This window comes from Ictidomys tridecemlineatus, chromosome 1 (genome assembly GCF_052094955.1).
Source record: "Ictidomys tridecemlineatus isolate mIctTri1 chromosome 1, mIctTri1.hap1, whole genome shotgun sequence".
Classification (NCBI taxonomy): Eukaryota; Metazoa; Chordata; class Mammalia; order Rodentia; family Sciuridae; genus Ictidomys; species Ictidomys tridecemlineatus.
This window is the reverse complement of record NC_135477.1, coordinates 166,274,817-166,301,428: the sequence shown is the minus strand read 5'-3', so window position 1 is coordinate 166,301,428 and position 26,612 is coordinate 166,274,817. Positions and strand designations below refer to the sequence as shown.

The window sequence follows — 26,612 nt, the reverse complement described above, 5'->3', positions numbered from 1 at the left end:
TTTCTAACATGTGCACTGTGAGTATCACTGTGGGTATAAGTATCACAGTAAGAGAAAATCCTGATAATGATGAGTGATTAATATAACGATAATAAATATCTGTCTGGAAAAGTTATTAGTCCTTCCACACAGCAAATATGAGTCTTCTTCCATTTAAAATATATTGCTTAATAAAATAATAACTACAGCAAAAATATACAAAGCTAACTATTTAAACCCTTCGCTCGAATTATTTCATCTAAGCCTCACAAAGATTATGACTGGTTAAAATTGAGGCAGCTGAGGCTCAGAGGGGTGAAAGGGTTTCCTCCAGGTCACATAGGAGGTAAAAGGCACGTTGGGCTTGGATTGAAGAACAGACCTGGCGGCCTTCAAAGACTTGGCTTTCCCCACATCTTGGAGCACCTCCAGGGTATGTAGGGGAGCGCACACACATGCATAAGTACACACACGCATCTAGATATGCTTCAGTCTGATTTCCTTTGGTTGCCAAAAGTAGGCAGAGAAAGAGGGAAGGAGTTATGTAAAGGGGTTTGGGATTCTGACCTGACTCCAGCCCTTCCCCTGGAAACCTATTCCCTGCTGGGGCTCAGAGTAGATGCCCTCTATAAAAAATGAGGAAATGGGTATCTCCTGAGCTCTAGATTCTTTCTTGGCTATAACTTTCTGATTGCAGGCACTTCCTTTCTTCTGGTAAAAAAAAAGTCTGCATGTTATTCTTTGCAGCAACTTCTGGTGTTGGTTTGCATAGCGAGCGATCAATTTCTTTGGTATTTCCATTTCTTTTTTTTTTATTGGTTGTTCAAAACATTACAAAGCTCTTGACATATCGTATTTCATACATTAGATTCAAGTGGGTTATGAACTCCCATTTTTACCCCAAATACAGATTGCAGAATCACATCGGTTACACATCCACATTTTTACAAAATGCCCTATTAGTAACTGTTGTATTCTGCTACCTTTCCAAAGGTATTTCCATTTCTTGAAGCACATTTTTCCTCTTGGTAATCTAGAAGGGAGGCAGGCAAGCATGAGGCTCCCTATGGACCAATGGGAAAAGGAAGAGCCAGAGAGTTGAAGGGTCACATACCCAGTCAGAAGCAGAGCAGGTTCTGCAGGCGGCAGGCCCCCAGCTCTCTTGGAAAAGGCACCAGATACCTTCTCTCCATGCAGCAACCAGCAGTTAAGCTTATGGTCTTGCTAAATCCTCATAAAAGAAATGAAACGAAAAAACCAGTCAACCTCATTTTTAAATGAAAAGTGACTGGAAAGAAAAATTATGCTCGCTCTGAAGTGCCTGAAACTAGCCTCCCGATTTGTTTGAAAAAAAAAATTAATCTTTTTTTCAGCTGAGTTTTTACAGCTGAGCTCTCCCAAACCCATAAAAAACAAGGTTTATATGGGAAATAGTGAAAGACTCTTAACTGTAATACACAGCGTCTAATGTAAGCAGACGTAGACACTATATAAAGTTCCTACAAATGTTATTAAAACAAACAGAAATGCCCATTTATCCCCACAGAATGGACAGCGGGAAGCCTAGGACCTTAGAGGAATCCCAGAAGTATTATGTTCACCCAAATGCTCAGAATATCCCCCAGCATGGAGACCTCAAAGATCTTTACCCACATCCAAATATTTCCCTCATTTTACAGAAGAATAAACTGAGGCCCGGAGAGGAGGGACTTGCCCAGTTCCCTTCTTCTCTTCTGTTGGCTTCTCACCTTTACTTCTAGTGCAGGGTAGAGAACAATAATGGCAAGAGACCCTTCTCAAATCATGGAACCTCCCTGGGTTTCCTTATCTGCAAATTTAGAGAGATTATTGCTCCAACTCCCTGGGCTCTGTGAGCACTGAATGAGATAAGGTGTTATCTGTGGTGTGGGCTGTTGCATTATTTTATTTAAACCTCCCACAGCCTCCTGAGGTTATTTTGGTCTCTTTGGTTGCTTTAGAAAAGGAAGATGTGTCTCTGATGGGCACCTATTACCCTCACTTGCCTCAGGGTACAGAGCCAAAGTGGATTAAGCGTTCAAAGCCCTATTAAGGTAAACATAGGGTAAACTCATTAAGGTAAACTGAGGGGTATGTGGGACTGCAGCAGCTGAATTTCTCAAACTGTCTTCAGGCATTTTTGTTCAGTAGAGATATAATGCAAGCCACAAATGTCACATCTATAGTTACAACTTTGTTTTTTTGTTGCCACATTAAAAATGTGAAGAGAAACAGATGAAATCATTTTACATGTTTTATTTAACTCAATATATCCCAAATATAATTTTAACATAAATCAACAAAAATATATTATATTCTGTTTTCTGGAGTGAGCCTTCAAAATTTAAGATCGGATTTTGTTCTTGCAGTCTATCTTGGTCTGAATCACATTTCAAGAGCTTAAGAGCCACGTGTCGCTAGTGGCTACCACACGGGATGGTAACGGAAGCGCGGTGTTCTAAAGCATCCTGCTAAGTGACCCTTTAGAACACATGGCAATGAAGAGCTATGTTTTTCTGAACATTTACTGTACATTAGGCAGCAGTGCTCAGCATACTTGGGCTCAACTTAGACTCAGAGGGTGAGTCATTTTTCAGCCACAGAAGTATTCAGCTGCAGAGCCGACTTGCAGACCCAGTTCCAGACCTATGGGACAAAGCACAATTGTCCCTTGACAACTGGAAAGGCTTCCACCACTAACTATGCTGGGTGCTGGGTGAAGGGAACGCAAGGGGTGGCCTCCTACTGTGCTAACTAGCTGCTGAACTGAGTTCCACTTACTCCCAGGGACATTGAAGGGGCTGGAGTTGGGCAGTACACTGTGGAGTGATCTTTGGAGAGTCCCACCTAGTTCCAAATCTGATAAGAGTCTGATAAGAGTCAGCAGACCTTAGGCCAATTGTCCCCAGGGTCCCCAGTTCTCTAATGTCTAAGATACCCCCACAGCAATCTTGTCAGGCTAAAATGGGAAAAAGTATTATAGAGACTATAGCACAGAACACCGGACCAAGGTCAAGAGGGAGGTCTGGACTGGCCCCCAAGCCTGTACTCACAACCAGTTGAAAACTGGTTGGATGAACGGTGTGGCATTGGACAGGTTTCTTAACCTCTCTGAACCCCAGAATTCTTAGAGTAAAAGGGAAGGCAGAATAGCTCCCAGAGATGTTGTGGAAGTGCAGGGAGGGCTGGATAATGAATGGAAAGCGGTTAGCCTGGCACACTGAGCAGGGTAAACATGGGCTGTTATTATTACTATTATCGGTAATTGGGCTGCTGGGCCTTTCAGAACCCAGAGGGCAGGGCAGGAAGAGGTGAGGGAGCATGGCCCTTTCCTGCGCCAAGCCCAGGCTTTTGACTGAGGCTCATATATTGGCAATGGGAAGGCAGGGTGCGGGTGTGTGGGAGAGTGAGAGAGTAGGTCATGTGACCAGAGTCAGGAGCCCAAAGAAGGAGGTGCAATTTGCTGTGTGACCTTGGGCGTTTCCTTGCCTTGCTGAATCTTGGCGTCATTTATAAAACAAGGGAGTGGGACCAGAGATCCAAGTCCTAGACTGCCTAGGATAGTTGTCATGGAATCAATCAAAGCCTTTATCAGATACAGCATCTCTAAGGGGTACAGAAAATACGCCCCCTTCCTATGTGGCCCGGAACTGTCATTGACCAAGGGGAGGGCGCCACCTGGTGGCAACGCTCCCTCTCTGCACTCTCAGTGCAGAGAGGCCAGGGTGAGCCTCAGCCCCAGGGCCCTGGCTCTCTAACTTCTAGGGCAGGTCACAGTTGCAGAGAGGGGACTCAGCCAGTTCATGTTGGCATGAGGCTAACTTCCCAGGGAAGGTGGAGGTTTTGCCATCCAGGGACTCTGAGGTTTTCTTCCCTAAAGATATCTTGGGGATGGGGTCTGTGTTTCCTTACTATGTATGCATTCTAAAATGCATGCCCCCTGCCCCCATTCCTTTGAATAGAAGCTACTGGACAAAGCACAACTGTCCCTTGATAACTGAAAAGGCTTCTGCCACTAACTACACTGGGCCAAGGAGACGCAGGGTGGTTTCCCACCGTGCTAACTACTCCAGACTGCCGGGATCCTAAGTTCTTCTACAGTGTTTACTACTCTTCCACCCCTGCCCGGTCCCCGACACTGCCGGTATTCTGTTTCTCTCTGTGGTGGCCGTTTCCTGGTGATGTGGGTCCCAATCCTAGCTCACTATGAGAACTGCCCAACTTCTCTGAATCTCAGCTTCCCTGAAACTTAAGGTAACAGTTTCAATGCAAGTCGGTGTGAGGATTATGACCATATATCCCTAACTATTCTAGTATAGCATCTCTTTCCTCGCTATAGAAATAACAGCTATTTTCCTGCAGGTCTGTCATCCTGAGCATATTTGCATGGCCAGCTTTTCTAGATATAAATCTGAATAGTATGCATTGGAAATGAAAGCTACAGAAGTAAAACAAACAAACGAACAAAAACAACAACAACAACAACGACGACAACAAAAACCACTAGCTGAAAATGAAGAGGCTCTTTGGAAGTGCAAACTGATAGCCAAGTTCAACCTGATCTAGTTTAGATAAACGCCAGGTCGGGGGTTGGGGTGACAGCCCCACTCAGTTCTTTTTATTTGAGCTTCCTTGGATACAGTTTCACCTTCTGGCAGTTGCTGGATGACCTGCCTGAATCTGTGCCCTGTGGAAACTCAGCCCAGCTGACTGGTTAGCTTCTCCTGCAGCTGGTCCCCTCTGGTCATTGTGCAGGAGCAGGGGCTCTTTGGGCACAGGTACCCTCTCACGCCTCCCTGAGTGGAGTCCAATCTTGCTGGTGGCCATGAGCCCTCAGGAAGTCTCATTAGCCATCTTAGCTTAATTAGGCTCATCACATTCGCTAAGCCTCATTGGCTTCTCTAAGACTTCCAGAGCCCATAAGCACCGCTCTGTCCTTAGAAGGAGGACTGAAGCAGGCTCTGGGTCTTCTTCACGGTTCCTATGACTTTACCAGGACCCAGACTGGACTATTCTCCACTCCAGTCTGTCTTAATTCTTCTGAAATTCCTAGCTCCAGGAGGATAGAGTCCATTCCCTTAGGCACCTGGCCCACAGACACTGGGGACACCAAAACATTTTCTTGACTATATATTTCTTTCTCTCTCTCTCTCCCTCCCTCCCTCCCCCCACTCAGTAACAGGAATGGGAGGCAGGGGCCCTCTAATACTGAGCTACATTCCAAGCCCTTTAAAATCTTTTTTTTTTTTCATTTTAAGACAGGGTCTCTCCAAGTTACCAAAGCTGGCCTTGAACTTGTAGTTCTCCTGTAGCTGGAATGACAGGTGTGTGCCACTGTGCCTGGCCCAGGTAGGTTTTTAATAATGGCAGGTTTGGTGACTCCAAGCTAGCTTATCCTGCACTTGAAGCTTTCTGCTCCTAATTATAGTAATGTGGGCTTGGACTCCACGGCTCTCAGTTCAGCAGAACTTCCATTTCCTTCCAGGGCCTGCAGAGGAGTCTCTTCCTCTAGGTCCTCCCTTGGTCCTCCAGGTGCCTTTTCCTTTCTATTTTCCCTTACTTTTTTAATATTTATTTTTTTAGTTATAGGTGGACACAATATCTTTATTTTATATTTCTGTGGTGCTGAGGATTGAACCCAGTGCCTCATGCATGCTAGGTGAGCGCTCTACCTCTGAGCCACAACCCCAGCCCTCCCCTGACTTTGAATCACATAGAGATATAGCATGGCTGTCCATGGAGTGGTAGATAAGAGGCTTTGAAATTGCTATAGTTTGTTTCTGGAATGTCCCCGAAAGACTCCTGTCTTGAAGGCTTGGTGGGGACCAATGCAGCCATGTTCAGAGGTGGGTCTCTGGGGGAGTGATTGGATCGTGAGGACTCTGACCTCGTCAGTGGATTAGCTCATCGATGGGTTCAGGACTGATGGCATTATTGGGAGTGGACCCTCTTTGGAGGAGAAAGGTGCCCACGGGAGTGTGCCCTGGAAGGGGATCTTGTCCCTGACCCCTGCCTCCCTCTCTCTGTGCTTCTTGGATGCCATGAGGTGAGCAGTTTCCTTTGCCACACCCATCTGCCATGATGTTCTGCCTTGCCTCAGGTCCATAGCGATGGAGCCAACCAGCTGAAACCTCTGAAACCAGGAGACAAAGCAAATCTTTCCTCCTTCAAGTTGTTCTGTTTAGGTAGTTTGTCCCAGGGACAAAAATCTAACACAGATATACTCATGAATATGGCCACAACTATAGATACAAGTGTATATTTGCATTTATAGACACATCTGCATACATACATATATGTATACATACACATACATATTACGTATAGTGTGTACACATATATAGTATAGATAGGAAAACATAATATAGTATTTCTAAACTGATATGGATGTCTTTCTGTCATTAAATCTTATTTTACAATGATGATAAACATAATACTTTTACAACCAGTCTCCTATTATTTGATAGAGAGGCCATTTCCAGTTCTTCCCTGATCTAAATAATGCTTCTGGGAAATAATATCTTGCCCAATTAGTAGGCAGCATGGCACAATGAACTCTGGGACCTGTGTTTGATTCCCATCCACACTACTTTCTGGTGACCCTGGACCAGCCATTTCACTTTTCTAAATTTCTATTTCTTCATCTGTGAAATACGGATAATAATAGTGGTAGGGTCGTTAAGGCATGCAAAGTGCTTAACATTGGACCTGTCACATAGTAGGTGCTTGATAAAAAGAAAAAAAGTAGCAATTTGAGAGAAGGAGATGAATATTTGTTTTGGCTTCCCTCCTGCCAGTGTGACCTTTGTATATCATAGCGTGTGACGAGAACCCATGGAGGTAAATAGGTGACAGCCCCTTTACCATGCTTAAGTTTAAGTCTGTATTGTTGTTGTTGCTTTGACCTCTCTTACTATTCTCTACACCTTTCCCCAATGTGAAGCTTAACTTTTGCAAGCAAGGGATTTGCTACTTTAGTTATGGTGGGAAGGGTTCATGCCCAATATAAACGGTTTAGATGACACCCAGAAAGCACAGGGGAGAAAGGAAAACTCACCCCCCAGCCTACCAACCAGGACTAACCATGTTGGTTGTGGCCTTTTCTTATTTGCTCCCCCATGGTGCCCAGGACAGACCAGGGCAGGCTTCAGCTGTTTAATTACTGTCTGTTGACCTCAAGCAGATCACTTGTGAACTGCATGCTGTCCCTCACCAACCTCTGACAGTTTCATTAACCCTGTTAAATCACGCAGGTGCCTTTGCACCTCCTGCGCTTGTTAATCTCTGTTCAGCTTTGGTGGGTTAAAACCTGGCTGGAAGGTTGGATGTACCTTATTAACCTCCATTAAACCCTATTAAATTTCCTAACTAGAGTCTTAGTGACTTCTCAGAATCCCTCATTAAAATTTAGTAAATCCTGTAGAGGGGACCAGGGTAACTTGCGGCTGCACTACCTCAAAGCTTGGCACGCTGAGTTCTTTGACATGGGCTTGACAACAATGTCCCTAGGGCCAGAGAGCCTTGGAGTCAATCCCAGAAGTGGCTTGCTCTCATGTTTCTTGGGCAAGTTCCTCAACTTCTCTAAGTCTGTATTTGCACCTCTATAAATTGGAGTTAATAACAGTTTGCTACTTTATGATTGTAGTGAGAGTAAGTGAATTAATGCACATAAAACTATTAGCACATTGTTTGGCAAGCACTCGGTACTTGATAGCCTTCATTAATTCTGGATGTGGAAGAGCCTTGTAAACTAAAAACAAAACAACCAAAACAAAATTAATAATAATAATAATAATAGAACTGTTTAGCAAATGGCAGATTCAATCCCAGACACTCAGTGTTCTCCTCCATGCCAGGCATTGTGCTAGGACTGTGGGTTAAATACATAAGTATGGATTTTTCTAGATTGATGGCCATCTATTGGAACGATTGGTCTTTTGGGGATATGCATGCCACTGTTTGACACATCTAAGCTAATAGGGAATACAGCCTATTTTTCTGATCTGAGTCTTAGGGGGTTAGATTCAGTGGTTCCTGAATGTGGACATACAAATAAATTTCCAGGAGATTTTGTAAGACAGTTCCGTGAGACCCACTTGAAAGGATTCTCATTTAGTGGATCTCACTGGGAAATCCCATTCTAAGGAGGTGGGATTGGGGCCCAGGAGTTAGCATTGAAAGCATTGTTGGGGGATTCTGATGGAGCTGGAGAGTGGATACTGCCATACTTAAAAAAAAAAAACTCTGGACCTCAGATAATCTGATCATTATTCGAAGGCTGTTTTTTTTTTTTTTTTTGGTGGGGGGGCAGGGGGAAGGTATATTTCCTTCAAGTGAAACTTCTCTTGGTACAGTAAGATGTGGATTCAAGATGGGAAATGTGGCTCAGTGGTAGTTGCCTAGCATGTTCAAGGGCCTGGGTTCAATCATCAGTACTTCCAAAAAAATAAAAGAATAAATAAAAATGAGAGTTCATCTGTTCATTAAATGTGATGTTTGTGGATTCTTTCATTCCAGTGGGGGCCATCCAGTTGGGGGGGAAACTTTGGGACAAAGCACCTCTTTTCAGTTCAATGTGTGAGGGGTTGGAGGGCAGCAGATAGAAAAGTCGAAACAACTGCCAATAGTCTAACACGGACTGAAAATCAGAACTTCCTTTGTTTTCTACAGGAAATCAACTCAGGGACCCTGTAAATGATAGCATCCTTCCGTAACAATCTATTATGAATCCTGTGAGCTCTGGAGAGATCAGGTCTGCTATATCTGCCCTGCTCCCAAAATGTCTCTGAAGAGTCCTCTCCATGTGCTGTTTACAGGGAGTGGGATGGGGAGGGCGGGCATGGGGAGGGGAGGAGTATATTTTACAAAATTTCCATGAAGCTTAACATTTTACAGGTAGGATGTATTCTACTTAACTCACATGATGAGTATTTATTTTTTCCTTTTCATTCTGAAGACAGAGATGTCACTAAGTGGCACCTGTGTCTGAGGCTTGCCTTTCTTCCTTACCAGCAGTGAGAGGCTTGCTAGAACTCGGGGACCTGCACTAGGAAAGCTGTCATGGAACTCAGCTTTCTTAAACTGTAAAATGCATGTTACTCAACTTGCCTGGAGACTTTGTCAACAGATTGATTCAGTAGATAGCCCGCAGGAGAGTGGGCAGAGATCCTGCATTTCAACCAAGTATGAGGTCAACTTTAAATAGCAAGGTTCTATGAGCCGTGAAGAAATGCCGGTCCATACAAAGTTTTTGAGACTTTAGACCCCAGGATACTTACATGAAACTCTGGATTTCCTACATGGCAGTGACAGGCAGGAGCTGAGCAGTGACTGCCCTTAGAAGGGATCTGAGTTTTCTAGTTCATAGTCCACCTTCTGCAGGCATTTCAATTTATAACCTCCACCTGGTTTACTTAGGACCTTCATCTTACAGATGAATAACTGCAGACACAGACAGTGAACTCTGTGCTGAGGATATCTGTCTGGTACACTGTATGGAAGTTGAGTTCCCAGACTCAGGCTACTGGATCCCAGCTGGTCACCCTCCCAGTGAGAGAGGAACAGCAGCAGTTGAACTTGGGCCCAAACTTCTGTGATCTGATCTTATTTGGTGCACACCAAGACTGCAGGGCATAGTGGGTGCTGGTGCTTGGGACTGAGAGGCGAGGCTACTATTATTAACCACGGTCATATGTAGCCAGGGGCCCAGCCTGAAACTGAAAACATCTCAATTCTCCGCAGAAATTCAACAGGAACAACAGATTGTGTCTCTTACTTATCCAGATCATTTATTAAGAGCAAAAGTCGGGCCATCCCAGTCTGTGTGATTTTGCAACATGAAAAGTCACATACATACCAAGGAGACTCTACAGAATTGAGAGCCTTTCAACAGTACAGAGCCATAGATTACAAAATTAAAATACAAATGATCCCCCAAATTTGGCAGGAAATGAGTACAATATGAGGAGGCCTGGAATGGAAGGGCACTTACTTTTCAATAAGGCAATTACAAAAGGACAACCCCCACCCTCCCCAAACCCCATACCCCAAAATACACTCCGATGGGCATAGCAGACAATAGAGGGGTAAAAACAGGGATTCTGTACAACCCTCTGTCGTTGGCAAATGTGTTGATTAAGTGAGAGCAACTGAAGGATGTGAGGTGAAAGCTAGATGAAAAAACTGAGTTAGAGGTTTCTGCCTCAAGAACAGGTCCCGCTTGCCGCAGGCTGCATTCCACCTCAAACACCAGACCAACATAACCCTTCCTACCCACAGACTTGGAATAAAAAGGCACCCCTAAAGCACCACGCTTCCTGGGCATGATCTTGAGCTCCTTTGCCCTTCAGATCAACTGTCTAGCTCCTGGGAATAGACCTGGAGCCAGGGCCAGTGGAACCATAGAACCTTAAAGGCAGAAGTCCAACCAAGAGACCACAGAGTAAGTCCACTTCACGAGAATCTGGATTTTAGGACAACACTACATCTCCCACTAGGGCTTTACACCCTGAAATTACAGGCTAGAACTCTTCTCCCTTACATGCATTTTGCAAAATTCAAACTGCCTAATCATTTCACTCAACCTTGAGTTCCACAGGTCAGGTCAGTCCCTGAGAGTCAGGTTGCTGGGGACTGCTCTGTTACAAGTTCTCAAGAATCTGAAGGCAGCTTAGAGTTGTACTGCAAATGAGTGGGGAAGAGTGCTGGACAGATCAAGAGGACCCAAGGCTAGTTCCCATAATGCCATGTGTGAGGTCCCATGTAACCTCAGGCACATCTTGCAACTTTAGTTCCCCATTCTCTAAAGATGGATGATGGGACAACAGCAACCTTGATGGACTTTGCAGCTTGAAGATCTCTCACTTCTGACACTGAGATACTAGCCCTCCTCCCCCAACAAGCTTTGTTTTCACTAAATGTGAAGTCTTTACAGGAATCTGAAGCCACAGCCCTCAGATACCATGGAACCTTTAAACTCTGTGCAAAGCAACGATATTATTTAATAATCTTCTAGTTGAAGGTTTTCCTAAATGATGTTGAGAGCATTAGTTTTTATGGGACAAGCACAGAACTCAGGCCTCAGCTGTCTGAGGTTATTTTTTAGCAGGCTGGTAACACCCACTCCCACTTCACCCACTCTGGCAAGAACAAGTGAGCATAACCAGGCTGGTGGGGCTTCCTCAAGGTTCCCCAACAAGGAGCTAAGTGGACTAAACTCAGGGAAAGGACAGGCAGGACACTAAAACAGCTGTGTCCTTGCTGCTTCTTTTTAGATGACAAAGGCAATGCTGTGGGCCAATGCCAGAAATGAGGTCCTTGCCAATATGAGAAACTTTCCATGTGGCCCCCATGGGGCAGAGACTAAGATGAGAATTACAGAGAACATAGAAAAGCCAGAGGTTTACAAAGGTAGAACAGGCTTCCCCAGGAGGTAGTGAGTTCTCTGTCCTCAGAGGTGTGTAAGCCCAGACTGCTCCCTTGGTGGGACAGTTGGAGGCAGAATGTCAGCACCTACAGGGAGACTGGACTGGATCACTTAAATACCCTTTCCCAACCTTTGGATCTTGTCATTGTGGCAATTGAGTCTTCAGATGATTTCCATGAAGCAAATTCCCTGGGATCCACCTGTGGGACAGCCTACTTCAGTATGCAAGGCTTCCAGAGAAAGCTTCTTCCCCTCCTCCACCTTCCACCAGGCAGTTGCTCTGTGGATATTAACAAAGTATTTCCCACAAAATAAACAGCTCAAATGCCACCGTTAGATGCAACATTCCATCACAAACATTATTAAAATCTGTTCTCCAAGAGGCTAGCAGTGACTATTTAACTACAACTGGAACATCTAACGCTCGGCAGCTGTAACACACAGTGAAATCCCTCCTTGTTTACAACAGTAGTCCTGAATCCTTTGGCTTTCAATCTTTTGTGAGATTCAGTTATGATCTTCTTCACATACCACTGTCAACCTAAGTTTTTTTTTTTTTTAAACCTTAAAATGAAACATGAATGGTAGGATATTGACATTTGCATATGACAACCTTCAGGGCACATGAAACAATCATACCAGGCTGGAACTGAGGCAGTAACTATACTCTTTAAGAAGACAATACCAGTTCTGGATCTGAAATTCCAGTTTTGCCCAGGAGCACCAAGAAGAGAGAAGGCAATGCTGCAACGTCACAGGTGGAGGGAAGTGTCCTTGACAGTGGCATAGAAATGCAGGCAGCCAGGATGAACACTGCTTTCCCCAAACCCACCACTCCCTAGAGCCAGACCTAGTGGCTTTGGAGGGCCTGGCCATTTCTCACAGGCAGAAGTCTTCTACCCGTGGATAAAGCCATCAAAAACTGCAGAAGAGTCTAAGGCAAGTGGTTTAGTAGCGTGATGAAAGAACAGACTTCTGGACGTGAGAAAAACCCAAGTTCAAATAACTTTGTTTTTCTCTCACCTGTTTTGAAAGGTTGAAAAGATACCCACAATCTCTACTTTCCCATAGCAACCACTTTAGAGGAAAGACAACACGTGACCATGTGTGCGCAGCGGCTGGGTCAAGGTGAAAAGCTTCCCAGGCTTCACTGTGGAACAACAGCGTTCTTACAGATGCAGCAGAATACATGGCCCCCAACACCATACCTTATCCAGAAATGTACTGCTCGCAGCTGGGAAAACAGATTTGCTATTAAAGAAACAGTGACATGACCTACAATGCCCACAATTTTGGTTCACATATCAGAAAGATCCACTTTCTTCCTCATTAAGACATGGACATGTCCATGGATCAGGTTAATGATGCCTTTTCCTGCAGGCCCATCTGCTCCCAAACTCCAGCTCCTGCTGAGCCTTTTCGATAGCTATGCCAATATCCGTCAGCTATGAAGGAGGGATAGTCCCTAGATACATACTGAATTAAAATGATTGAAACACTCAGAGCACCTTGCTATACCCTCCACAGCCAGGAGACGTATCAAAATAGGCCCCCTCATTGCCCAGAGTATATTCTATGTACATTCATTTACACATATTTTGAAAAGCTGCAATCTGCTGGACATGCATTTTGAACACTGGCAACGAACATACTGCATTTTAGTGACAGCGGTGGCCTTGTTTGCATTCCATAGAAATCACAGTACTCTGTTCCACGGAACTGAGACCTCCAGACATTCCACCACCTGCTCAGTTTGGGTTTAGTTCTGACTTCTCTGAGACAGTACTCAGATTAAGCTCAGATAAGACACTAAAACTCTGCCAGGCTGTCCATTGCTCCTCTTATCATTTAAGGCTTAAATTGAAACCAACCAAGAAGGAAAAAATCATACCTTTGACTATAACATATGTCAAGATGGTTAGAAATTAGAATCCAATTTTCTTATCTTTTTCTCCCATTTTCTGATTTACATTCTCTGTCCCACCAAGATGTTATAAGAGAATTTTGCATAAGTATACTTCTGAATATAAAACTTTGCTTTCACAGGATACTTTGGCTCTGATATAATTGGATAGAAAAATTTGAACAACAACAAAAAAATCAGGTTAATTGAAACTGAAATATTTCGAAAAATTATTTTAGTGATCTTTCTCCCTAAAAGGGAGGCATATTTCTTGCAAAACTGAGGATCAAGTGGAACCGTCCTTTTTTGCTCAAACTCATGATTTGCTGCCTAGCAGAGCCCAGGGAGTCAAGGCAGCCAGACAGTCTTTCCCACAGCTGGACTCCCGAACAGGAATCACATGGTCCTTGGCAGATTTCCTGGTGGCTGTGAACTAAGGATGAATAAGTCTCAAAACATTAGCCCCAAATCACTAAATTTCTGTTTGTTAAAAAGCACTTAGTACCCAGGAGGAGCATGGCTAAAATCACAATACATGACTTTGCCCCAAAGAGTAAAGCGTAGAGAGGCATGCAAAGGACCCTCCTGTGAGGGTCTTCGTATTGTTTCTGGAACCCGGACAAATAAAACATGCAACTCTCCTGAAACCCTCGTCTGATTGAAACCTCCCTGCTGATGCACCAGGACTTCTTCCACACCTAGCAGTTAAGCAGCGAGCAACAGAAATGGCAGAGGTCTCAATGAGGATGGAAGCAGATGTTACAGGACTGGCGCTGTTGTAACTGCTCAATTAGCTAACAAATACTGATGGAGTGCTCACTGTGTACAAGGCACAGGGCAAGTGAGAGGGACCAGTGTCAAACTGATGTGCTAATCAGAGCTTGCAACAGAGCAGGACGTCCATATCCTCAGTGGGCGGTGTGCAAGTCCAAACAGGTCTGCTCCCACACCTCCACCATGAATTGCTCTTCGCTGCTGTTCCAGGGCCATGTCTTGCATGTGGCAGCCTGGCATACAAGGTGAATACCAAAATATTTCTTATTCCATATTTCCAGTAGGATCGACTTAATGCTTTGTTGAATGCTGCAATACATGGTTTTAAATTCTTTTTATGAACCTGTTTTTTTCAGTCCAGTAGTTATCTTAAAACAAAGTCTTTCTATACACATGCTGAATCATGAGAATATAATCCTCCTGACCAAAAAGATTTACAGTATTCATCATTCAAACTTTTTTATTTACAATAATATTTAACAGTCTTTATGGGCTTAATGGTCACAGATATCACCTGTGCATTGAGCATTATACTTCATTTCTTTAAGGTGTGCTTCCTCCTCACTCAAGCTTGCCGCCTTCTGATTTCTGGTCCAGTCTGCTTTTGTTACTCTTCACCATGTAGATGAAGTAGGCGAGGGTCTCTTTTTCATTCACAGGTATGTTCCTGAAGTGTCGGCTGACAGTCTACACAGGGGAAAAAAACCAAAGTCCCTTAAACCATGCATAAATCAGGGCCACATGTTCTTGACTATGCAAAAGAGAGAACAGGCGTTGCTTCCAGCCCTAGGAGGGAATTCTGACTATTGCAGGACTTGCCATGTACTGCAGAACTCAGGATGCTCTTTTGCCCCAGGGGTTAGGTGGTTTGCTTCCAAAAGCAGCACTTTAACTTACAATATTACCAAGGCACAGGTCTATTTCAGTGGCAGCCAACCATCCATCCTGGCAGTTCAGGATTGCTCTGGTTGCCAGCTGCTACCAAACCTTACTCAGGTCCTTAAAATAGGCAGAAAAGTGTCTTTTTAGAATTGTGTCAAATGAACAGTCAACTGAAAAAGATGTAACCATCTGAACCAAGAACTGCCCTAAACAATATAAGGACCTGAACAGGAAAAATGGAGTTGAAGGAAGACACATAATTTACCATATATTCCCAGCACTTTGCTTATTGTGTAAGACATGAGAACATAGATCTCCTCTTGCCCCACCTCATCCTATCCTTTCCACCAGGGGTGAATACTAGCAAATGAGTAAATGTCATTTTAAAGTAGGAAAGGCCTGTATGCTCCTATGTGTAATCTGGACACTGGTGAAGGAAAGATTTAAGAAAACTACCATAGATTAGCAAGAAACCTCTAAAGGAAGACTCAAAACAAGTAGGGTAGAGTCTTTTAGGAAATCTCTGAAGGGATGGATAGAGGTGATTGGGACAGATAAAAAGAGAGAACTAGAAATGAAGAGTGGTTATCTTGGAATGGTAGAACTTCATTTATTTATTTTTTTCCATTGTCTAAATTTCTACAATAATAGGCAGAAAACACATTAAGAGGGATGAGAAAGTTGAGTGTGGGGGCACATGCCTATAGAACCATACACTGCAGAGGCTGAGGCAAGAGGATCACTGAGCCCTGGAATTCTCTAGGCCAGCCTGGGCAACATAGTGAGAACCTGTCTTGAGGTGGGGGAGGGGGTGGGGTGGGGTAGATGGGAGGATGGGAGACTACACAAAATGCCAAAGGAGAATTTTCCCCTTTCCAAACTGTTAAGAACTCAGGATAGGAGAAAACTTTTTTGGGATGCCATTCATCATAATAAATACTTCCATTACTAACACCAAGAAAAGAAGAAATCAAGAGGAAAAAAATGAAAAAATAGCTCCTATATTTTTTATTAACGAAGGTTTTGACGATGATTAACCTGATAAATCTGATGTGCATAAAGGACCATATCTATAAAGTATTTTGCAAAAAAGATTCAAACAAGCAAATAAACAAACAAAAAGAATACTTAAGAGCCAGGAGTCCTGAGATTCTGCTACCAACTTCTGTGAGATTTTTTTTGTCCTCAGTGCTTTTATTTTGAGACAGGGTCTAGATAAGTTGCTCAGGCTGGACTTGAACTTGAGTTCCCCCTATTTCTGCCTGTTGCCCAGCTGTGATTACAGGTGTATGCCGTTGTGTGCCTTGCTTAGTGTGTGTGTGTGTGTGTGTGTGTGTGTGTGTGTGGTGTGTTTTCTTTTTTAGTATCTGAGATTGAACCCAGGGGTGCTTAACCACTGAACCACATCTGCTGTAGGGAAGAATCACAGTTACACCCGTGGCACAATTATAGTTCTCTCTTTTCTCTATCCAAATTTTGTCTACCTACTTCTGCTAACTGGGCCTTATTGAAGCCTGGTCTCGTCTGCAACTTGTAGTGTCGTTTATAACGTCGTAGAGTATTCACCTGCAGCTGGAACAGATCGACCTAGACAGAAGAGGAGAAACACATTATCCATCACCTGACCAGTCAGGATTCACCAAGAGCCCACAATGTGCCCAGCATACCCTAGGTGGGGGTGAGGATGGGGAAGACCACAAAAGAATTCTTAGAAATTGTTCATTGAGGACTATCGACTGGCAAGGGGAACAAAACAGTGGAAAAGAGTTCGGCTGGGTGGGCTGATCCTAGGAGGCTGGAGGAGAGGAGGTAGGCTTAAGCTAAGAAGGGACAGGGTCTAGAAAGGCAGTGAGGATTGGAGTAAGGAATATGGGAGATCATGGGCACACACAGCCTTGATGTAAAGGGATGGGCTAAGGGGCTACCACAGTGGGTGTGAAAGGTATAGCATGTCTTGAGAAGCAGAGGAGCTATCATAGGTGGCAGAGGGTGGTGTTTCAGGAAGATGGAGTTGGTAGAGTTTTGCCGGGAAGGCTGACTGGGGGTGAGGGAGTCAGAGGGAGGTGCTATAGCAATGATTCATTAGTGAGATGATAAAGTCAAGCTTTGAAGGGAAGTGATGCTAGAGGGGGACACTAAGAATGGAGTAAAAGGCAAAAACTGGAGAGACATCATGGAGAAGACATGCCAGAACTAGTTGGCAGACTGGATAGAGGGGGCACGAAGGACAGTGAGAAATACTGTAACTTTGAAATAGTTCTTTCCTAGGCTGAGCCTTCAGGTATTAGAATTCTTAAAAATCCTCCAAGGAAAGACCAAAAGCTACTGTAGTGGATGGACAATCAGCAGGTTAGGGTCAGGGTCTCTGCAGATGACTGGAAAACAGAGGGGAAGGGCCCCCCCCAGTTGTTTTTTCTAACACAGGAAGAGAGGAAAGCTGCACAGTCAGGAAACATTGAAGGCCCAGAAAGTTGGGCTGCCTTTACCTGCCTCTAAAAGAGATGTTCTTGCTTCAGGCAGGTGGAGAGCACTTAAAAACAAAATGAATGATCAATATGAGGGACCAAAGTCCTTCATTCATTTCAAAACATTCCTCAAAACCTTTTTTTTTTTTTTTTGTGAAAACCGTTCAGAAACCAATTACATGTTTATAAAATAATAATAATGCTAAAGGCAACAGACAAATACTGTAAACTAATGTTGGAAAGGGGACAGGGGAAGGGGCCAAAGGAAGGGCTTGATTTTCCAAGGTTTCCTCCACATCTGCAGACAAAGGCCCGCCTACTCTTTCTATTCCTACACAGTCATTTTCACTCTGAGTGCTAACAGGCGGTTGCCTTATGAAATATTCATGCGTCAAATATTCAATGTACACTATAAACGGTTCTTCTTTTGCTGACTCTTAAGTGAAAACAATTTAGGTAGAAAGAAAATCCAGTTCCTTCCAGGAGCCTCATTAATACCACAGCACCCTAAGGAAAGGTAGCCTTCTGGTGAAGAGGCCTTGGTCTCATGGTCCATCACAGTGGTCCTTAACTCAGGACCCCCCAAAGGACATGTGGCAATGTCTCGAGACACTTTTTGATTGTCATGACTCAGGGGATGGTGTGACAGGCATTAAAGGGTAGAGGCCAGGGATGCTGCTAAACATCCTACAACACACGGGACAGCCCCCACAGCAAAGAATTATCTGGCTGGAAATGTCAGTAGTGCCAGCATTGAGAAACAGTGCAGCTGACTTTGAAATGGATCCTTGAGACAAGCCTTGATCAGCAGTCATGGAATCAGGACATGACACAGCTGGTGTGAACCGACAACTCCCATGTTCATTTTGCAGACCAGAGAACAGAAGGGAAGAGACTGCCCCCAGATCACACACATTCAAGTCTCTAAGGCAGAAACAGGGTTGGAAAAAATTTGACATTGTGGCTGTATTCAAGTAGGGGTTTCTTGAAGAAAGGCAGTATGGTCATTGGAAAGAGGACTAGACCAGAGTCTCCAAACTATGTATAAGACCTCAGGTCTCTGTGCCTGTCTGGAAAATATGGGGCAGCCAGACCAGTCGATTTCCAAGCTTTCAGCTCTCAAGTTCAGTGTTACTATAATTCTATGGTTCACTTTTCAAATAAAGCACAGCAAAAACAAAGGGGACTAAAATTACTTCTCAGCACAAAAAGAAGACCAGGCCAGAGGGAAGGATCAGATTAGAATCTGTTCTTCCAGCTCTCTCTGGCTGATTTTTTTGGCCTTTACCTCAGGAATGTCAGTGTCGTGCTCAGGAGAATCTCCACCATCGTCACTTGTCTTCCTCTTCCTTTTGTTTCGAACACTTTGGATGAAATTTTTATGGAAATCACAGATGTATAGGTGCCTTACCTGATGGGAAGGAAATAAAAGTCAGTGTTGCTAATTCCATGGAAACAGCAACAGAGATCTGTCAAATTATGGGGCTTTTCTTTTTAAGGCACTGGAGAGAGAGAAGAATGAGATGTAGGCCATAGTTTCCAAAGCTGACTCTAGAGTTGTAGAACAAGATCCACACAAGAGGGCTAAGTGGTAGAGCACTTGTCTAGCATGTGCAAGGCCTTGGGTTTGATTCCCAGCACTGGGGGTAAAAACACACACACACACACAGAGAATGCTAACACCACACAGCGTATTACAAATCAAGTCTCCACTGAATATTGAAGACAATAAATGGCACGGATTCAGCACAGGAAGAGATCCCTATAGCTGAGATAGGATGGAGGCCCCCAGTTAGAAGGAAGGATTTGGAGGCAGACAGGAAGTATTCCACATGGTAAGCAAAGAGAAAACTGAGAGGTCCCAGTGTAGCTAACAGGACGGTTATAGTGAGGAGGCCTAGCGTAAATAGTCAGCCTGGGTGGCAGTGACTGCCCAAGCAGGAGTATAAGGAGAGTTTCCAGGTTGGGGACATAAAGACTGTTGAGATGTTCCTTCAGACTAGACAGAGTCCTTTAAGGTTTTTTGAAGCAGGGAGTTTTGGGACATTTTCAGAAGACCTGTAGGAATTATATAGGAGTTAGTAGGCTGGAGTTGCCCTGGGGAGGAGGGAAGCTGAGACTGTGGTAATGGTAGACGGTACATCCTATTTTACATTTACAGTGGTTACTACTATACGATAATTCTGAAAAACTTTATTTCCATGTATTGGTGTATTCTTGCAACACTTCACATCTGATTCACAAAGAGAAGTAGAAAGAAATGCGGAAATTCTCACAAAGTGGAACCACATAAAATAAGATGGATATTAGTGCTTATTTTCTAAGATAGGTTGGAGGGATATTAGTAAGCAAAGGTGCCAACAGCAGCTAAGATGTGAAGAATATGTTTTTACTTAAGAATATAAGGGTTGCCTGTAGGAACCATTCAAAACCTTACAGAAACTGAATGCCTGTGTAAATGACTTGGGGTTATTGATATTGAAACAGATGTTGCACAAATGTTCTGGAGAGACTTCTAAATTTGAGTTTATTCCTTAAATCCCTAAAGATAAAAGTAAGCTGACAGGAAGTCAGCATCGATTAATTCAGGCCTTTTTATGAAGAAAATAATAAAAACTGTTTATTCAGATGAATTGTCACTTTCATGTGGTTGGATAAGTGAGTCATGAATAATTTTAAGTTTATACTGTAATGGTGTCTTACAGACAGCAGGCACTCAATAAATGCTGATGCATCAATATTGGCAGTCCCCTACATCTAAAAGCAGCTTAGGCCAGTAAAAGCCACCACTTACAGAGTTACAAACTGGAATAGCTTTGCCAGATTTCCCTTTGTCAAAGGGCTTTCACACTCAGCACCTGCCAGTGTTCCAAAGAATCCCCCCAGAGATATATGTACTACAGGACATGTTCTTCTCCAGGGAAGTATACCAGAGAACACTGTCCAGTCCTGAGAGGCAGCTGGTGCCTGAGAGGCAGCTGGTGCCAGGCCAGCTGAGAAATCTAGCTGCTCCTCAAGTGCACAGACTTACTAGAACAGGCAGAATAGGAATTTCTTAAAGATCTAGCTAGGAGTTTAGGTCCTGACATGAGAATAATGAAATCCTAGCTGGAAGAGAACTTAGCAACCACTAGTGCAACCCCACTGGACTAAATCTCATTTTGTAGAAGAGTGAACTGAAGCCACCCAGAGTAGGAAATAGTCTGGCTAAGGTCACACAGATCTTCTGACCTCTAGTACATGTATGTCCTTTCCTACCTCAACATTTTCCTTTATACTATTCTCAACTTCTACTTTTCTCCAGGAAAAAAGCAGAAATAGGTTAGGTATGTTACATCTTGCAAGTACATTATATCTTATTAAATCACACCCAATAAAAATATGAAAAAAAAATCACAGAACACTGCCAATGTTAAATTGCTTGAATTAGGTTTTTGGTGCTGTTATTTAAAGATTGCTAGATCCTTTTATGAGATAAATAGTCATTGTTTCTCCTTAGCCATGCAAATGTCCTAGTGTTGTTTCCTTTCTTTTCTTTCAGTACTGAGGGTGCTTTACCAATGAACTTCATCCTCAGTCCTCTTATTTTTTGAGACAGCATCTAGCTAAGTCTAGCTAAGTTGACCAGGCTGACCTTGAACTTGTGATCCAACTTCAGTTGCTAGGATTATAGGCAAGTGCCACCAAGCCTGGCTGTGTCATTGGTTTTTTTTTTTTACTTTCTGTAACAGCTAAAAATTCTTGTAACACAGTAGTTACTTGGAATTGAATTCTTGCCCAAGCCTGTGAGAATGAAATCAAATCCCTTTCAGAAATGACTCCACAACACCACCTTGAAACAAATTGTGAGTGATTCTACTTCAAAACCCTAGTACTTTTCAGAGGCTCTCTATCTTTTGGGAATGTTAGTGCTAGGTTTAGGCTGCCTCCCTTCTAGATGTGCATGTGAAAATGGTGGACATAGCCCAACCCCACCAGTTTTCCAAGCGGTGGGGGGATGGGGTTTGGGAGGGGTAATGGGTAAAAGGAGCCTCCATTGCAGCAGCAAAGTCATTCAGATGTGAAGGCATCCAAAGGTTTAAAAGAACTGGAAAACGTTATTAGCTGTTCTAGTAAAGGTTGTTAACCACACACACAGAAGGCAGGCAGTGTTTCCAAGTGGGTAGGTCATTGCTGTCCTACAATTAAGCATTTCACTTCATCATGTGACCTTCAGGGACCACCATGGTGTCTAGCCTGTTGTTTGTTCCAGATGAATTCCATCCATTCATTCATTGACTGATACAGATTTGTAGCAAGAAAGTTTTTGGCTCACCTTCTATCACTTAAAAATAGCACCTTGCCATGTAAGAGTTGCAAATGCACTATAATGGTTAATTTTAAATAAAATTGAGGGTAGAAGGGAAGAGCCTGAAAGAAATGACAAGGAAGATTTATTTATTAAAGACTTAATGAATGCTTATGCATGGAGCTTGGAAAGAAATCATATAATGGGTTTAGGAAATTAACCAGGTGCTGTATACATTTGGCACCATCACTTCCTGTCTCTGGGCCTCAGTTTCAACTATAAAATCATAAGTGGAAAAGAGGGCTTCCTTTCAACTTCTGACCTTCCCCAACCATGGAGAAATTTGGCTCTAAAAAAAAAAAAAAACAAAACAAAAAAACATGTAAGCTCTTAGCTTACCTGAATATTAAATGTCCCCTTAATTTGTTTCCAATTCCTAATCATGAAGCAGCCAATAAGGCTTGCAGCAACAGATGTCAAACTAAAAAGTTCTTAATTGGTTGACAATAGGCACATCTTTAGAATTGTTAACTAGAAGTGCTGAAATCACACAGGAAGTTTCTATAATTAGGCACAAAACACCGGGCAATCCTATTCAAATTTAAATCTCCACCTCCGCATTTCCAAAGATTCTGCCCCTAAAAAAATTGACTTTTTTCTCCCTTCCAGTGAACTGGACTGCAAGAGCCATCTCCCAAGACCTGGCCTTGGCCTCATTTTTGACACATCCTAGAAAAACTCATTCTCACAGCTGCCTGCGAAGCAAAGCAAGCAAGCTCAGTGACCCTCTGCAGAAAAAGAGGCCGCGGGAGACAAGGAAGTTACTGTCACCTTTTCCCAGTCTGAAGGAGTAACAGGGTTCCTAGAAGGTGGGAGAAGTTGAAAAGCTGGATCCCTTCATTATCATCTCCCCGATTCTCCTTCCTGCCCCCCCCATCCAAATTAACCTCCCTCCCGTTGCTCTAACATCCAAAGCAAAAAAATATATATAACAAGCTAGAAACCGCTGTCAAATCTTCCCAGGAAGGAATCCTTGAAGCCCCCCCTCCCCCAAACTATCGGATCTGGGCAGAATCACAGAGCATGTCAGCGCTGAAGCGGCCTTTAAGATCGCGAGTCCAGCTCTTCAATTCTGCAGATAAGGGGCGGCGAGGCCCATAGCAAGGAGTGCTTGGGGAGTACGGACCGCAGCCCCGGGCAGCGGCCGGAGAGCGGCTGGGCGCTGGGGCCCGGACACGGGTGGACTTACGCTCTTGTCGATGTCCAGCTTGAGTTTCTTCTGCGAGATGCTCTTCTGGACCCTCTTGCTGAAGGAGGCGTTGCCCGCGGGCCGGACGCAGCGCTCGCCGTCCTCGATGAGGCAGCAGCTCTGGCCGTAGCCCGGGGCGGCGGCGGGGGCGGCGGGGGGCCCTTCGCGGCTGTCCTCCTCTGTGCTGAAGCCGTTCATCTCCCCGCCCCGGGCCGGCCCCTCTAGGGGAGGACACCCTGTAGGCCACTCCGCGGCCGCGCTCCCCGCGGGGCAGGTCGCCGAGACCCCCGCACCCGAGAGTCCCGGAGTCCGTCTCCAGACAGGCGCAGCCCTGCCCCGCGTCCGAGAGGCCCGGCTCCTTCAGCCCCAGGCCCGCGTCTCCGGAGAGCCCCTGCCTCCCGGCTTGAGGCCCCAGGGTCAGCTCCCGCGGCTTGCAGGGCCCCGCCGGGGGTCACCCGGAGGCGCCTTCGGCCGGGGGCCCAGAATCGCTACCCTGCAGCAGGGGTGTCCCGGGGGGCGTCCCAGGACGCGGTGGCTCCCTAGGGACTCTGGGCCCGGGCTGCCAGGGGGTTTCGAAGGCCCCCGCCTTCTTTCGGTTGCGGGGCAAACTCGCCGCCCGGCAGCTCCCCCGGGGTGGCGCGGCCTCCCCTCGCGGGGCCGGGCCTCGAACCCGCGGCGCCCGGGCCCCGCGGCGCGTCCGGCCCGCCCCACCCCTTCAGCGGCTCGGCTGCGCCCCGAGTCCCGCGGCAGCCCCTGGGCCGCCCGGCCGCCGCCCGCCCAACGCGCCGCACCACAACAGTTCGCTCCCCCCGCCCTCCTCGGGACAGCGGAAGTCCCGCCTCCACGCGTTCAGTGGCTGCGTTCGCTCTCTGGGCGGGGCCTTCGCTGCCGCTGGCGTGTCCCATTGGGCATCACCACCGTCAGTCTTTCGTGCCAGGCTACTTCCTGGACTCTGCTGGGATGGGTTGAAAGTAGAGAAAGTGGAAGAGGGAAGAGTTGGCCGGGCAAGGGAGGGGAACCAGCCGCGGCCTCTCTAGCTCCGGGGAGGGATGGTGAGCAGGGGCCTGACTGGACTAAGAAACAGACTCTGGGAGCAAAGGAGCACGTTCGCGGGCAGACACAAGCACCGACGTGGGCGGGGGCTCAGAGGGGCAGACTTGAGGGAGGGGCTATGAAGGAGACCTCTTGGGACTGAGGTGCTGTCACGAGAGGGGCAGATTGTATAAAATGAAAAGACCAGGGTCACAGGACCTGCAGACCGATGGGTAGGTGAAACTGGACAAAAAGTCAATCATGGCGGGAAAGACAGAGGGACAGCCCCGCACAGATACGTGAAAGAGGTGCGGACGAGATGGTGGGGGTCTTGTGAGGTCATCGGAATCTCAAGGGTGACTCCAGTGTACTGGGACTAGCTTGGATGGGGGAGGGAAAAAGAAAGGAGGGATTGGGGAAGGAGACCCTATGGTTCGGGCGACCTCTTCACTGGGGAGAATAGGAAGACCTGATAAGACCTGGAGGTTGACGGGGTGAACCGCGGGGAAGGACTAGGGCTGCAGAGGGGCCAGAGAAGAGGCCCAGGCGAGAGACCAAGAGCCAGTCTTTCGGGATGAGGAAGGACTGGCGGTGTCTTGTGCCCTCCCAGGAGCTCTAAACTGTATATTTATTGCTTTAAGTTTCCTGGTCTACCCGCGACGGAACCGCGCCCAGACAAGCCCCAGCGCCTAGTTTGACGTCCAGGGTGCCACCCCATCCTCTGCGGAGGGCTGCAGGGAAACCTCCAATTGGCGCCTCCAGTCACGCCATTCCCAACTGGCAGCTTCTGGACAAAAGGGCCGATGGGACTAGCTTAGGACCCTGCAGTCTTTTAGGGCCCTGTTGTGATTTGTGAGGAGGGGGCCAGGAGGGGGAGGCTGTGTTAGGTGATAGGTGAGCACGTGTTCCTATGGTAGGAGTAGAAGGCAAAGAAGGAGTTTCAGCTTTGTATCCTGTTGAAAAGGGAAAGCTACTAATTTCTGAGTTCAGAAGCAGTTGCCCCATGATCTTAAATTTTCATCAGTGGTCTTAAATGCATTTGGGCCATCTAACCTAATTTCACATGAGAGAAAGCCATCTTGGGAAATAAGTCTACCAAAGAAAATTTTAAGCACATGTTTGTTATGTAATTATTTTTGGTAAAAAAAGATTCCAAAAGTTCCAAAAAGGAGTGATTAAACACTTAACATTTTCAGAACAAGATACTGTGCAGTCAACATTTAAGGTATTTTCAACATCAATGGGTGTGTGTGTGTGTGTGTATGCAATTCACCATCAACTCTTTAAGAGTTTATGAGGAGTTGAAGAAACGCTTTCCATGGGTCAGGGTCTGAGGGTGAGCTCAGTGGTAGAGGCTTGCCTAGCATGCATGAGCCCTGAGTACCATATCCAGCACTAAAAAAAAAAAAAAAAAAAAAAAAAATTGCATGTGGGATATGATGTGTATTCATCTATGTTTAAGAAAGAAAAAACTTTGTGCATAAGAAATAAACTGAGGTATTAACAGTGATTAATTCTGGATAGTAAGAATATGGTTGGTATTTTTCTTCTTTTGTTCTACTTTTGCATTTTCCATAATAAACATTTTTTTTTGCTTTTACAGCAGAAAAATAGAATAAAATAATAAACTACAAGAATAATTAAAATAAAATGAATGGGCAAAGACAGTTTGTTTAATAGGGTTCATATATTCAAAAGTAACTTATTGAACACTTGTATAGTGTAGGATTGGCTACAGGAGGAAGATAAAACATAATTCTTGCTCTAAAAGAACACCATCTAGATGGAGACTCCAGATGTATACACAGAAAACAATTGGGTGTCTGTGCCAAGCAGTGTGTAATGTTGGTTCCAGAGTTGATTGATAGGGATATAATCTCTACTTTCCACACCATATACCTGTTTTCCAAAAGGGCATTTCATTTGCTTTCAGTGCCAGGCCTTGTCCACCACACAACTTCTTCAGCACCAGCTTCCCCTGGCTGGAGGGGAGAGGAATCTTTCCCTCAGGTTCTCTATTCAGCCCTCAAAATAGTGGCTACTTCTTATATCTGCTATTCCTATATTCTATAGAGTTCTCTTTTCTTCTTACCAGGAAATCCCTATTACTTATAGTCTCATGCTTTAACCAACCAGCACATCTTTATGTTAATATTTCTGTTTAAAATCTGTGTGGATTCTTTTTCCAGATTAGACCTCAGCTGATACCTCAGCCTCTGTATTTTGTGTGTGTGCATGGGCCTTGCCTTTAACCATCCTTTGTATGCAGTTTTGCAGTCTTTCTCTGAGGAATGCTGCATCACGGACTTTCCCCATGTGATGCAATTCTCACAGTTGCTATTTTATTTTATTTTACTTTTTTTTTGTGCTGGGATTGACCCCAGGTCCTGGTGCAAGTTAGGCCAGGGCTCTGTAATTGAGCTACCCCCCTAGTGCAGCAACATGGTACATGGCAGTACTTATGACTGTTGGCTTTGCTGTTTCAAATCTGAGCTCCATTTCTTTTTTGCATGATATAGTAGCAAATTATTTTATTTCTTAAGCTTGATTAAATGGGTTGTGACAAACACTTATCACACAGTCTGGAACATTGATAG

The 26,612-nt window shown here is 44.9% G+C and overlaps 1 protein-coding gene and 1 long non-coding RNA gene across 2 annotated transcripts; one reads left to right on the top strand and one right to left on the bottom strand.

Annotated features, from left to right (window-relative positions):
* Nucleotides 1-9,759: 9,759 nt before the first annotated feature.
* Sap30l (SAP30 like) lies at nt 9,760-23,719 on the bottom strand. Its single transcript, XM_005325460.4, has 4 exons — nt 22,984-23,719; nt 18,735-18,857; nt 16,470-16,568; nt 9,760-14,786 (listed from the first exon to the last, which is right to left on the bottom strand). The coding sequence occupies exons 1-4, from the start codon at nt 23,179-23,181 to the stop codon at nt 14,661-14,663; spliced, it is 546 nt and encodes a 181-aa protein (XP_005325517.1). The 5' UTR covers nt 23,182-23,719; the 3' UTR covers nt 9,760-14,660.
* Nucleotides 23,720-23,782: 63 nt separating this feature from the next.
* On the top strand, nt 23,783-25,131 carry LOC144378056 (uncharacterized). The gene is made up of 2 exons (XR_013439553.1): nt 23,783-24,248; nt 24,657-25,131. It is a non-coding gene; the product is annotated as an uncharacterized LOC144378056 (long non-coding RNA).
* Nucleotides 25,132-26,612: the final 1,481 nt, after the last annotated feature.